At 37.2% G+C, this 14963-nt stretch overlaps 2 protein-coding genes and 2 non-coding genes across 4 annotated transcripts; 2 read left to right on the forward strand and 2 right to left on the reverse strand.

Moving 5' to 3' along the window:
• Positions 1-1182: 1182 nt before the first annotated feature.
• Positions 1183-1254, reverse strand: TRNAC-GCA (transfer RNA cysteine (anticodon GCA)). The gene has a single exon. It is a non-coding gene; the product is annotated as a tRNA-Cys (tRNA).
• Positions 1255-1548: 294 nt separating this feature from the next.
• On the reverse strand, positions 1549-1621 carry TRNAK-CUU (transfer RNA lysine (anticodon CUU)). Its single transcript has one exon. It is a non-coding gene; the product is annotated as a tRNA-Lys (tRNA).
• A 1474-nt stretch (positions 1622-3095) lies between these two features.
• LOC141652018 (B3 domain-containing protein Os03g0622100-like) lies at positions 3096-4852 on the forward strand. Its single transcript, XM_074459686.1, has 4 exons — positions 3096-3231; positions 3353-3875; positions 3984-4119; positions 4352-4852. Exons 1-3 carry the CDS (start codon positions 3115-3117, stop codon positions 4085-4087), a joined length of 744 nt encoding a protein of 247 aa, XP_074315787.1. The 5' UTR covers positions 3096-3114; the 3' UTR covers positions 4088-4119; positions 4352-4852.
• A 2048-nt stretch (positions 4853-6900) lies between these two features.
• On the forward strand, positions 6901-8522 carry LOC141651000 (uncharacterized). Its single transcript, XM_074458730.1, has 2 exons — positions 6901-7441; positions 7573-8522. Exons 1-2 carry the CDS (start codon positions 6901-6903, stop codon positions 8520-8522), a joined length of 1491 nt encoding a protein of 496 aa, XP_074314831.1.
• Positions 8523-14963: the final 6441 nt, after the last annotated feature.

Below are 14963 nucleotides of genomic sequence, written 5' to 3' on the forward strand. Positions count from 1 at the left end.
TTAGTATTTTATATTTGCGGATTATTAATAGGCAATACGACGACATTCCAAATGGAATTTTTATAAAGGATGGAAAGAGTAGTCATTTTTGTGGCTTTCACCCTTAAAAAGTTAAAACATAAAGTATATTAAAACATCTTTAGATATACTCACATGTGTAAAAATTCGCCTGCGCGGCCCTGCGCCGTTTTGAATAGATGGTTTTCCCTTGATGAAAGACTTAATTGAATTTCGTTTGAAATGGATGGATTCGTCACCAATTAATTATGGGGTGTTTTGATACATTCAAATCAATTTTAGTACTCTTGGTCCTAGGTCTCTAAAGTCGAATGTAATAAGAGTAAAGAGATAAAGATAAAAGATTTTTACTTTAGCATTCTACGATTTTCACCCTAGAACAAAGAAAACAGAGATTGAGTTATTAGGGCGTCATCAAGATTGAGTGAGGGGTTAGGCCGGGAGGGTACGATTTAGAAAGTCATGCATGACACCTAACTCCGTCCGCTCATAGCAATTTCTAGCAATGCATGCCTGATATATCTTAAGGAGTTGTTTGGTTCGCTATAGAAAGATAGAATTCTCGGAAAGATTAAATTCATATGAACTTGAAAATCACATGAATTGTGTAAATGTTGTTTGGTTGAATGTGGGAACTTCAATTCATGTGAGAACTTCCACCTACCTAGGGGGGGCGAGGTAAGTGACTTCCTACATTATGTAGAATTGGACTTCCATAAGAAGTTCTACTTCCCATAAATTGGGCAACCAAACAAGACTCCGTTTAACCACTTCCCATGATTTTCCAATTTCCATGATTTTAAAAGGCAACCAAACAACCCCTAAGTTTAGATGCATGAATGCAATAACATTTCATACAATAGTATTTAACACACCCTAACCATATATTTAGTAAGTCGATATGGTTTAACAACCAAAGTTGAAAATCATTCTGTTTACAATGTTCATGCTCTTTTTACCAACACTTTTTCCGGACACTTTTTTTTTTTCCTTACAAGGCCAATTAAATCATTTCGATGGAGGGGGAATTTGAATGAAAAATGATTTTGATCTATCTAAGTCACTTTCACGATAATCTTATAGTAAAATTGTTTTATGTTTTATCTGAAAATTTGTATTGAACAAGAATGTAGGACGAAAAAAAGTTTTAACAAAACTAAAATGAGGGCCCAACCGGGTTCGAACCGGTGACCTCTTGATCTGCAGTCAAATGCTCTACCACTGAGCTATGGACCCTTGTGTGTTAACTTATTGTTTGAATTAACAAGAATAGAGAACATGCGGCACTCATCGTTTAACCAAAGTTAAACTATGCAAATACTCCGTATTAAATTTAAAATTGTGTTGAAAACGAAGTGGATAAGAAATAAGTATAGTCGTAGAGATAGATAATCCTCACAATATGCAATTTTATTAGCTGATCTTTTCAGCAGATCAGTTTACTTCTTGAATGAGCAAAAACAATAAATTTACAGAGTATTATAATATGATGTAAAAGACGACATAGACAAAAAAAGAAATTAGGACAATCGCCCACCGTGGGGCTCGAACCCACGAGCACAAGGTTAAGAGCCTTGCGCTCTACCAACTGAGCTAGACAGGCTTATTGCTCAAATTGGTTCATATTCGCAAATGAAACTTTTGTCAGTCTAGGGTTGAACGTAGTCCATAATTGGTAATTACACCTTTATTGATATTTAGAGGTCAAAAATCATAATGACATAAGTTATTATTATGAGATAAAGAAAGTGACATCTTATGCTATTTAAAAAAGAAATATAAAGTGGACCAAAATGATGGATAGTGTGAGATATAAGCTCTTTATTAGAGAATAATTTGAGGTATTAATAAAAGAATTTTGTGTCTGCTTTATGTTCATTTTATAGGTGAGGTGTAAATGTGTAATCAATTAGGTGGCGATCGATACATATTCGGCATTTCGGCGGATATACGTCATAAGTAAGAACTTATTATAACTTATGACGTCTCATGATATTATCAAGAAGTTAGAGTAACTTCAATTCTTGATATCCCCGAGATCGATACATATTCAGCGGATCTACACCATAAGCAAGACTGACTTGATGTCCCAAGACCCTATAACAAATACTACGCGATGGAGTACATTGTTATGGAGTCTCGGGATATCAAGAAGTTACTTTTATTTTATTTTCGTATGTTATCCAAATGCATGCTTAAAATTTCAAGCTAAAATATCTACTGAAGTATGAACAATGATCATGTGAAATGAAGTTTATAAATTCAACAATTACTACCTCCGTCCCAATCATCTGTTTACCTTTGATTACAATATCTCTCACAAAAAATATAGGTAAGAGTGTAAGACAGATAATTGGGACGGAAGTGGTACAATATCACATGAACCAAAATGCATTTGGAATAAATGCTAAAACTGTCAAATGTTAAAAAACTTTTTCTCATTTTTAGGAAATTCTACTTTGTTAGTCTGATCATCTAAAATGGAAATTGTAGAGCTTTTATTCCTTCTATCTACTTATCTAGCCTGTAATCCACCTTCTCCATTAATTATACTCTCATATACTTCTTGCCATTTCTCATGATCTTCAACCACATTGCTCTACTCCTCTTGCCTACATAATTATTCAGGTTCTCTTCTTAATTCTCCTTCATTTCTCTCTTTATTTTAGCTTCATTTTACGACGTTCCGCTTATCGAGTATGGATTTATGGTACATAAATACGTAATTTATACGTAGCATTAGTTCTACATGTAATTTGTATGTTTTTTTTTTGTAAGATAGAAAGATTTTAGTTACATTTATAGTTTCTCTTTAAAAAAATTTACAGAGTATGTAGAAAATTGTAGGTTTTTTTCCGGTTGCTATTTTCAGATTTCACCTGGGAAAATTGTGAAAATGGTATTGAATTGAACAGTAAATTGGAATTACTTAAAACATGAAATTGTTTGTAGTTAAAATTTGCTTAATAACTCGATTTTTACTCTTGATCATACTCTGATACTCTCTATTCTATTCAACTTCCGGTAAAAACTCTGTTTTATACCGTTAATTTTACTGTTTTTTTTTTTAGTGAAATCGATTTATCATCAGCGTCAATGGCAAGGAAGTGCGAAAATTGTGACATAATGAAGAAATACAAGTACTGGAATGAACTTCCTGCAACAGAACACAGTTTCTTCAAGGTCATGCCAGATGATTTCGACCGTCAACTCGTAAGAACATCTCTAATTTTCCATATTACACTCTTGAATCCTTTTTTTTTTTAAATGTATCAATAGAATGAATCCTTTTTTTTTTTTTTTTTTTTTTTTTAAAAAATTTTCTCCAAAACAGTTGATTCCGAAAAAATTCTCGGAATGCTTCAAGGAAAAGCTTTGTGGTTGGTGCATCCTTGTTGGACCAAGTGGAAAAAAATGGAGGGTACGAGTCTCGACAGCGAAACAAAACTCGGGCCGTGTCATGTTCTCGAATGATGGTTGGCCGAGTTTTGTTCGAGATCACGGGATTCAGTTCAGAGACTTTGTTACCTTTCATTACATTGACAATTCATCTTTTAAGGTTTCCATATTTGATGCAACTGGTTGTGAGCGTGAGGAGTCGTATTTCGCCAAAACTGGATACAAATCACAAAGCAACCTTGGCAACTCCGTTGAAGAAATCTCGAGTAACAGTCGAGGCAAGAAGAAGAGGTCTGCAAGTTTTGATGAATATGATGAAGATGATAACATGTCTGAAGATTACAAGGATGAGTCAGACGGCGAATCCTTTGGTTCTGGAAGCGGATGTGAGACTAATAAGTCTGTTTTCAATCAATTTGGACGGCTAAGTAGCAGCTCCTTAAGTAAATCGACTCGAGGTATTTAAATTCGTCCTCCATCTTTGTTACTTTTGTTACTTTGATTCTTTAGTTCAATTGTCGACGGTCAGATTTAATTAATTCATTGTACAAATTTGTGAACTGCAGCAAAATTGTCCCAAATGTACTATGAATCGAACCGGAGGACAGTTTCAGAAGCAGAGATGCAAATAGCCGCAGAACAAAATTTCCGCTGTTTCCGATCATCATGAAGCCGACCTATGTTTACCGTGGTTTCAACTTTGTAAGCCAGCTACGATGAGTTTTGAAACCCCGTGTTTTTTTATTTTCTACATGGTAACCTCATTTTCACCAAAAACGACTTTGACTGGCCAAAACACAAGGTTACCATGTAGAAAATATAAAAAACACAAGGTTACCGCGTAGAATATTCCTTTTTTTTTTTAATACTTGCTTTTTAAATTTCAGTCATTTTAATTCACAGAGTATTAAGTAATAATGTGATGTTGGTGCAGACAATTCCGAAAAAATGGGCAATGCAACATATGCTAAGGAAGCCACACGAGATCGAGTTGCGTGTCCCAAAGAAAAGGGAGAGTTGGATAGTGGGGTGTAGATGGACGAGATCACAGCAATGCCAACTTCGGAAAAACTGGCCTCAGTTTGTGCTTGAGAACAACTTGGAGGAGCATGATGTATGTGTTTTCGAGCTTATAAGTAAAGATGAAGTAGAAAGCAAGGCGACAATTGTTGTTTACATATATCGTGTTGTTGATGATGTTGTTCCCTTGACCGTCTCCAGGCGAATGGTCTAACTTCTTATGACAGTCAAGTGCGCTGCATTATATGTCTACTTTGTTCAAGTTTGATGTTCCTGTTTTAGTCAGACAATTATTTTCAGCTATGATCGACTTCATCCAATCTATGGTTTGTGTAAGATATTATCGATTTAACGAGTATGACTGCTAATTCAATCGACTTTGAGCGTAATGAGTAATCCATCATTTCTGATTTCTTTATTTTGAGTTCAAGTTATATGTACTTCCATTATTATTTTTGATGTTCGTTGGGTTTAAGCTAAAACAGCAGGCCACAGAATGCAGAGGAGAATGCTGTAAACTCCGGATCTATAAAACAAAAGAAAAATAACGGCATAACGCCCACTGTGGAGCTCTATCGACTGAGCTAGACGGGCTTTTGTGATACAAGAATCTACTACTCGTATTAAACATTTACGGTAGATTCTACTCTAGTATAGACACTCAGAGTTCAAACGTCGGAGATTAAAGTTAGAAGATACATCGACTTTCGTAGTGTTGAGTTATTATGAACAGGTTAATGTCCTTGACCCGAAACCTGTACTAAGATGATCTTGTCAGTAAAATGATGTAATGTTGGTGAAATTTATTTTAAAGAAATCGGTTGTGTAGTGGAATTTAAGACGGAATTTTAAATGTTTCAAAGTTTTGTACAATTTCCCTTCTTTTTATCAAAAATCCACATATTTTCCAAGTTTCCAACATATTTGTTTTTGAGTTTCACACTTGTACAAAATGAAGTTGGTGAGCCGTATGATAGGAAATAGAGCTGATCAAATGGCCCAGGTCCAACGGCCCAGCCCGACCCGGCCCGATTTTTCCCGGGCTTGGGCTCTACGTTTGGCCCAAAAAAAGCCAATGGCCCGGCCCAAAAATTGCCCGATGTATAACTAGGGCCGGGTATGGGCCAAGCTTCAAGCCCGTTTTTCAGCCCGGCCCCGCCCGAAAAGTTGTATAAAACGAAACATTTAACGATTAGTACCTAGATTAAAGTAATCTTAAGTAAACTAAAAGCAGTAGGATAGAACTAAATGGCCAACAATAGAATAATAGACCCCAATACTACAAATACAGAATATCTGTACGACTTTTTTGCATAAATACAGTACCTACTATTGTAAATAACCTATTAATACACAATATTAACTACTCCGTAGCTATATACTCCACTATCTAGATTCCTTCTTTTGTCAATTTACAACTTGATAGTGGATATCATTTCCTATTTTGGCAATGCAGTACTTTTGGATAATTCATGATGTTAACAAATTGATGTATAATTATAATGATAAGTTATTTCTACTTGATAAACTTCTTAGGCCCGAAAAGCACGATTTAGCCCGAAAGCCCGGTTTAGCCCGAAATGAGTGGGTTTGGGCGACCATTTAGGCCCGTAGCTTAGGCCCGGCCCGGCCCATGATCAACTCTAATAGGAAACTATCCCCTGCAGTTCGGAGAGGATTTAGCTAACCAAACCTGGGTTCATCTCGTGTAGTGATTGTGAACTTGTACAAGGATATTGAGTCGACAAACGGTTGATGTATCAGACTCGACCCTAGGGAACAGAAACTTAACATTATAATTTTGGCCCTGATTATAATTAATTATTGGCTTTATTGGTCATGACTAATATATGTTTGGTGGTAAAATTGGTAGATGACTTTGTGCTAACTCGCCAATGTGCATCACCTACATACATGCCTCCATGATTAAGGGATCCGCACTTTTTTGCTCCTAATAAAACGACATATTACCATTATGATCTCTTATACAATATCGTAAAGCAGCTTTATTACCTTCTATTCTTGAACCGTCAAAATTTAGCTTTAGAAAACCGTTTATAGGTTTCTCCCACCAGATTTGGGTTAATCATGTTCCCAACAATGTGCTAGATGACTATACAATAAGTGATCAGAATGTAATTTAAGGCAATCAATCGCGATACGAGATAGCAACCCTATGACGGAATAGACGTCGAGATAGAATAGAATTCTAGTCGAGACGGATACATCGAAATAGTCAGACTTCTATTACTAATAGAACTCGCATAATTATCAAATTGTATCTTATTTATTCCGTCCTAGTTTAAGAAGGATACTAGCTTTGTACGCCTATATAAGGCGATGCCGTTATTGAATAAAGATACACAATAATTAACCCGAATATTTGTTCTTAACATGGTATCAGTTACCAGGTTCCAATTCTAATACAAAATTCCATAACAATTCCAACTACAATCTATCACCATGTCTGGTGATACTGGTATTCCTTCTACGGAAAATCCACCACCCCACCCAAATCCAACCGTGTCTCCCTTCCACCTTGGAAGTCAAGACAACCCTGGCAATACAATTACTCACGTCCAGCTTCGTGGTGAAAACTACGATGAATGGGCTCGTTCTATTCGGCTGGCTCTTAAAGCGCGACGGAAATTTGGCTTTGTCGATGGCACGATTGCCAAGCCTACCGAAAATCTAGACGATTGGAGCACTGTCCACTCCATGATTGTCTCTTGGATTATGAACACCATTGAACCATCTCTTCGTACTACTATTTCGTACTACGAAGATGCGGCTCTATTATGGAAAGATCTTCAAGATCGTTTTTGCGTCGTTAATGGCATTCGTGTTTCGGCTCGAAACGGACTTAGTGAATGCAAACAACGCAAAAACGAGTCCATCGCACATTACTTTGGCCGTTTAAAAATAATTTGGGACGATATTGCTAATCACGAACAACTTCCTAAATTTGTGATTGTGGTAATTGCACCTGCAATCTTGGTCCCAAGTTTGGTGCTTTCAAAGAAAATAAACGTTTGCATAAATTTTTATCTGGCCTTGATAACAATTATTATGCTACACTTCGATCTAATTTACTTAATACCTCTGTTTTACCTTCGGTAAATCGTGCTTATCAAGCCGCTATTCAAGAAGAACGGATGCGAACTAATGGAGCATCGAGCACTACTGACGACACCGAGGTTTTGGCTTTTCAAGTTCAGTCTGATTTCAAGCCTAAAGGAAAATCCGTGGACAATTCCGATAAATATTGCACACACTGTACTCGTAATGGCCATGATGAATCCATGTGTTTTCTTATTCACGGTTATCCCGATTGGTGGGGAGATCGTCCTCGTGGTCCTCGCAATTCTGGTCGCGGGGGCAGCTCTAAGAACGGTCGTGGCTCTTCTGCTCGTGCTCCTGGTGTTGGCCGTGGCAAAGGCACTACTACCCGTATCAATTCCACCTATACCGACAACACTCCAGCCGTGGCCTCTGCCTCTTCATCCTCTGACCCCTCTGCCGTTGCTGGACTGACCACTGCACAGTGGCAGCAGCTTCTTGATTTATTAAACATACCAAAATCCAAGGACCACATTCACGGTAAGAATGCTTGGATTATTGACACCGGCGCTACCAATCATGTTACCGGGACACTTACGTATCTCCATGATATACAAAATATAACTTCTTCTCCTGTTAGTCTTCCGAACGGCGTCACAACTAATGCCTCTCATCGAGGGCGCATTATTCTTGACGGAGGCTTAGTCCTCACTGATGTTCTTTATGTTCCCGGCCTTACCTGCAATTTAATATCTGTTCTTCAATTACTTGATGCTCTTGATTGTATCATTCAATGTACTAAATCTTTTTGTGTCATTCAGGACCGACAGACGAGGAGGTTGATTGGAGCGGGTAAACGTCAGGATGGACTCTATTTCTACCGTGGTGTGTCTAACGTAGCTGTCTGCAATGTTAACCAAGCTTCAACGGATTTATGGCATAAACGACTAGGCCATCCCTCTAGCGAAGTTTTAAAACTATTACCTATTATTAAGTCTTCTAGTAGATTGTCTAATAAGGCTTGAGATGTTTGTTTACGAGCCAAACAAACTCGTTTCAGTTTTACTCGTAGTGATAATAAAGCTTTTTCCCCTTTTGAATTAATTCACTGTGACTTATGGGGATCATATCGCACTCCGTCTTCCTGTGGCGCTACTTATTTTTTGACTCTTGTCGATGATTATTCTCGTGGTGTATGGGTGTATCTTTTACGCACCAAAGACGATGTTCCACGGCTCTTTTTGGAATTCATTGCAATGATTAAACGTCAATTTGGGGCGGAAATTAAGAAGGTACGGAGTGACAATGGAACCGAATTCTCACCCTTAAAACCATATTTTTCGAAAACTGGCATTCTATTTGAATCCTCTTGTGTCGGAACTCCGCAACAAAATGGACGCGTGGAACGAAAACACCGACATATTTTGAATGTGGCTCGTGCCTTACTATTTGAAGGTTCTTTACCTATCCGATTTTGGGGTGAAGCGGTCATGACTGCCTGTCACTTAATAAACCGGACTCCCTCACCCTTGCTACAAAATAAGACTCCTTTCGAGCTCCTTTTCGGTAAACTTCCGTCCTATGATTCTATTAAGATATTTGGTTGTTTATGTTACGCTCATAATCAACAACATAAAGGTAACAAATTCATAAGTCGAAGTCGGCGTTGTGTTTTTTTGGGCTATCCTTTCGGAAAGAAAGGATGGAGAGTCTATGATTTGGATTCTCATGATTATTTTGTCTCTCGTGACGTCAAATTTTTCGAGCAAGAATTCCCATATCGCAACGCATCACCCACGAATTTGACACCAGTTGTTGATACTGATGCACCTGTTTTGGATGATGATGAGTTTATTACTCCTACCATGCCTGCCTCTCAATCACTTCCAACTTCAGAGGAGCTTGTGATCACCTCTCCCGAAACTGAACCAACTACTGACCCACCCGACCACCAGCCTGAGCAGCCCACTCCTACCGAACAGCCTCGTCCTCCACCCGACCCAATCAACCAACCTAATGACTCTCTTGGTGCACCTAACACCGAACTATTGGGTCGCGGTCACCGTGAGAAACGCCCTCCTCCAAATTTGCAAGACTACGTTACACACACGGTCCACAACAAGAGTCCACTCCTCTCGTCTCCTGCTTCTCAACCGTCCTCAGGTACGCGATATCCCATCGCTAATTATATTAGTTACAATCGTTTCTCGCCTCAATATAGACAATTTGTTGCTCGTTTAACTACAGGGCATGAACCCCGCAGCTTCAAAGAAGCCGTTAGTAATCCGGGATGGTGCGAGGCAATGACTAAAGAAATAGATGCTTTAGAACTAAATAATACATGGGTCCTTGAAGAATTACCTCCTGATAAAAAGGCTTTGGGTAACAAATGGGTGTATCGCATTAAATATAATGCCGATGGTACAATTGAACGTCTCAAAGCATGATTAGTTATTATGGGCAACCATCAAATAGAAGGGGTTGACTATGACGAAACTTTTGCGCCCGTGGCCAAGATGACAACGGTTCGATCCTTTCTTGCTGTGGCCGTTGCTCGTGGATGGTTTGTGCATCAGATGGATGTACATAACGCCTTCTTACATGGTGACCTTGATGAAGTCGTCTATATGAAATTACCTTATGGGTTTCGTCATTCCAATCCGAATCTTGTCTGCCGCCTTAAAAAGTCCCTTTACGGACTTAAACAAGCTCCTAGGTGCTGGTTTGCTAAGTTGTCTGAAGCCTTACAAAAATACGGGTTTCATCAATCTTCCGCTGATCATTCTCTATTTACATTCATCCGCGACGGGAAGCAAGTCCAAGTCTTAATTTATGTTGATGATTTGGTTATTTCTAGTAATGATTTACTAGCCTTACAAAATTTTAAAGACTATTTGGGTACTTGTTTCCACATGAAGGATCTCGGAGAATTACGCTATTTTCTTGGCATTGAGGTAACACGAGGGCCAGATGGTTTTGTATTATGTCAACGTAAATATGCCATGGAAATTATTGAAGAAACTGGCCTCTTAGGATGTAAGCCTGCTGACTTTCCTATTGAGCAAAATCATAGACTCGCTCTCACTACGAGCCCTCTACTCGACAATCCGGAAAAATATAGGCGTTTGATCGGTCGTTTAATTTATCTTGATGTCACACGACCCGACCTTGCCTATTGTGTACACATTTTATCTCAATTTATGAATGCTCCACGTCTTGCTCATTGGGACGCGGCTCTCCGGGTTGTCCGATATCTTAAAGGGTGTCCGGGTCAAGGCATTTTTCTCCCTAAAGACAATGATTTCCAACTCCATGGATGGTGCGATTCTGACTATGCCGCCTGTCCTATGACTCGTCGGTCCCTAACCGGCTGGTTTATTCAACTTGGGCCCTCTCCCATTTCATGGAAAACCAAAAAGCAACAGACGATCTCTCTATCGTCTACTGAAGCGGAATATCGCTCCCTTGCTGTGATCACTCGTGAACTTATCTGGCTCCAAGCTCTCCTATCTGATTTGGGTGTCTCTACTACCAACGGGATGGCTGTTTATTGTGATAATAAGTCTGCTCTTCACATCGCTAAAAATCCCGTCTTTCATGAACGTACTAAGCATATTGAGGTTGATTGCCACTTTGTTCGTTCTGCTATCAAACAAGGCTTGATTCGTCCCTACTATGTCCCTTCGGCTACTCAATTGGCTGATTTCTTTACTAAAGCTTTAGGCAAGGCTCAATTTCGTCTACTTTTGTCCAAGTTGGGTGTTCGAAATATCTACGCTCCAACTTGAGGGAGGGTATGATGGAATAGACGTCGAGATAGAATAGAATTCTAGTCGAGACGGATACATCGAAATAGTCAGACTTCTATTTCTAATAGAACTCGCATAATTATCAAATTGTATCTTATTTATTCCGTCCTAGTTTAAGAAGGATACTAGCTTTATACGCCTATATAAGGCGATGCCGTTATTGAATAAAGATACACAATAATTAACCCGAATATTTGTTCTTAACAAACCCCTAAGGGGCGTAACGCAGTTCGGTCAGACTTTGTGCTATCCCACCAACGTGCATTGTCACCTCCAATCCATGCCTCTTGGTTGCCAGATGATTAAGAGATTAGTATATGTTTTGCCGGGATACTATGAGATTGACGTGGATATGCCTCAACAACTACTTTGTGCTCTCTCACAAACGAAAACCATTATGACATTAAATGTCGCCAATAACATGACAATTATTACTTATTAGAGTCCCTTTTAAAATCTTGTTTACTAAAATTACTCTCTTATATACTCCCTCCGTCCCGGTCATTTGTTTTTGAGTTTCACACTCGTACAAAATGAAACCCTGTGATAGGAAACTATCCCCTGCTGTTCGGAGAGGACTCAACTAACAAAACCTGGGTTCATCTCGTGTAGTGATTGTGGACTTGTACAAGGATATTGAGTCGAGAGACGGTTGATGTATCAGACTCGGCCCAAGTGATATATACTTAACATTAAAAATTTGCCCGTGTGTGATTAATTACTTAAGCAAAATAAAGGTGAAATTATAGGCTATGAAAAATAAAACAACGTATAAAAAGAATAGGCGTTGAAATCCTAGGCTACGTGAATTCTGTTCGCATGTATTTCTTAACCTCAGAAAACCTTAATTAGTTTTCTCGATTTTAAACCGTCATGTGCTTCATCTACAGATAAATTGAGTACAGAAAACCGTCCCTTAATTAGTCAGGCCTCCTAACTTCCTCTGAATTACATCATCGTTGCTTCCCGTCGCCGGATTTTGGTTTTATTATATGTATACTTGCTTCGGAATCGGGTATTTATACTTGAGCCAGGTCGGTTTCGGGATCGAATTTGGCGAGATATAAGATAGATTTTGTGATTAAAATATGGGAAGAGATTAAGATTGGAAATCCGAGACAGAGTCCGGAGTTCCCATTGTAGTTGGATGCTTGCTTTGGCTTCTCGTAGCTTCTGTTCTTCCTTCATAATAATTCTCTTCTTTTAATTATTAAATTTATATCTTTTCGTTCCTATTAATATTTAATAGTGATAGAATTTGAATCACTTGTAAACAACTTCTAGATGTAACTCTATCCCTATTAACAAATAAATAAAAGTTATTTAACCTTGTTATTTAATTATCTCTATTTTTAAATATGATCTAAACTAAAAAGTATATCTAAAAAGTATTTAATAGGTAATTGGTATTTAATAAAACTTGGAGTCTCTCATAATGCCTGAAAAAATCCTCTTTTATATATATACTAGATTTCATGCCCGGGCGTTGCCCGGGTAATATCAAAACAGAAGCGTAGATTATTTATGTTTATTGACGAGTAAAGAGTACAATTGTTTTATGAAATAACGACGTCTTTCCAACTAACTCCTATTTGCTAACTTTTTTTTTTGGGTACATAAGAGGGGCGAACCCCAAATATTAATTAGCTATTACACGGGAAATAGCTACCCCAAGAATTTATCCCTTAAACTTAATCTTTTAATGTTTGTAAACTTTTTCTCTTAAGCTTAATCTTTTAGTTTTAAATTTATCCCTCTATTAAACTTTTATAATGTCCATTTTATCTTCCGATTGAAAAACTTTAATTATTCAATATTGCCTTTAAATAACTAACACTATAACCACCATATAATATTTTTCACATCAGCCAACTTTGATTTGAACTCTTTAATACTTGTTTCTTTATCTTTATCTTTTGTGGAGTACTTAACACTAAATTTATCTTCAATGATATTTTTTCTTTGTCTTTTACTGGGTAATTAACAACGAATTTTTTTTTTTTTTTTTTTAAGATCTAGCCTCTCTAAAAACCTAGTATGAAAAAAAAAACCTCTCTAAAAACCTAGCCTCCATTATTATTCGGGGGCTTCCATCGATTATCCATCGATGGTAAGCCCCACAAAAGCTTTCTTAAACAATTAATATTATGCAGATCTATCTTATTTTCAATAATAGTCTCCCTTTTGGTGAGATCTGTTGTTCCGTCCCTTCTTTCGGGGTTTTTCCATTTTTTCGTGGGATTGTTATCAATATAATAAGTTTTAATCGACGGGGAGATTATCAGATTTGTTTCGTGGATGAATACATCAAGACGGCTACACTGTTTCCCTCCATAAAGAAGGATGCAAAGACATCGATTATTCATAGATTCAAGAAATTTATGATTTTGGAGTGGCATCGCCATTACCAGTATTTAGATAGTTATTTTGAATGTATTTTTTACGTTAGCAATCTTGATTTTCCTTTGTCTATTTGTTATCTTCATTGTAACCTACGCTTAGTTGATTATTAATGAGATGACAATTTCAAAAAAAAAAAAAACAACGAATTTTTTAAGAGTAGTTTACAAACACAGACCCTTTAAATATCAAAATGGTTACATTGTATGATAAAATAGGTATAGTTGTTAAGAAACATGTACCAAATGAAATAGGCATATTTATATATGTTTATATGGTCAAGAATAAAAAAAGTTGCGAATAATACTTTAAAAGATATGGAAAAAGCGATCTCTCAATAACTTAACTTATTAAGATCGTTTCTCTCTAACTTATTAAGACCATCTCTCTAAAGTCCTTAAGAGGTAGAAAATAGATATTAAACCGAACAACAATGGTAATTAACAAAAGAAGCGTCTAAATTATGTAAAGGTAAGAGCAAATTGCACAATAAAAAGGGGAAAAGTAAATTATTGTTTATAAACTAAAATTATGAAAATTAACATGAATAAATTACGTTATATACTCACCATCCTAGCTCCTACATCGGTTAAGTTTCTCTTTTTTGAATTTTATTATACTCCCTCCTATTCTCCATATTGTTCCCCTTTGTTGGGGGCACAAGAATTAAGGAGGGAAATAAAATATTAATTGTGAGTTGGGTGGGGTTTGGTTATAGGAGAGAGGAATGAATAAAATAAGGAATTGTGAGTTGGGTGGGGTTTGGTGATAGGAGAGAGAAATGAATAATTAGGAATTAAATAAGAAATTGTGAGTTGGGTGGGGTTTGGTGATAGGAGAGAGGAATGAATAAAATAAGATTAAAAGTTTCCAAAAAAGGAAAGGGGAACAAAACCTGAATAATCCGTTTTAGGAATAGGGGAACAAAATGGAGAATAGGAGGGAGTATTGTATTTTGGATCTTTTAGGAGTGCCTTATAATCTCCACCGTAGCTTTGTTGAAATCTTATACTTCGTAACTTGTAATCTCTATGGTTTCAAGTTGCTTATTATGCTTGTGAAAGAATACTTGTTGGGACAACACTAATTACATGTTGAAATAGAATTCATGCTTGTGATGCACATGCTATTTGAAGTAAGCATCTCTTATTTAATAGAAACCGAGCTAAAATAGAGTATCTCTCTATAGAATAAGGTACGGTAACATAGGGTTATAAATAGAGGAGCACCATGCATTTGCATTAATAACATAGATGG

Source organism: Silene latifolia, chromosome 4 (assembly GCF_048544455.1).
Source record: "Silene latifolia isolate original U9 population chromosome 4, ASM4854445v1, whole genome shotgun sequence".
In the NCBI taxonomy this organism is placed as follows: domain Eukaryota; kingdom Viridiplantae; phylum Streptophyta; class Magnoliopsida; order Caryophyllales; family Caryophyllaceae; genus Silene; species Silene latifolia.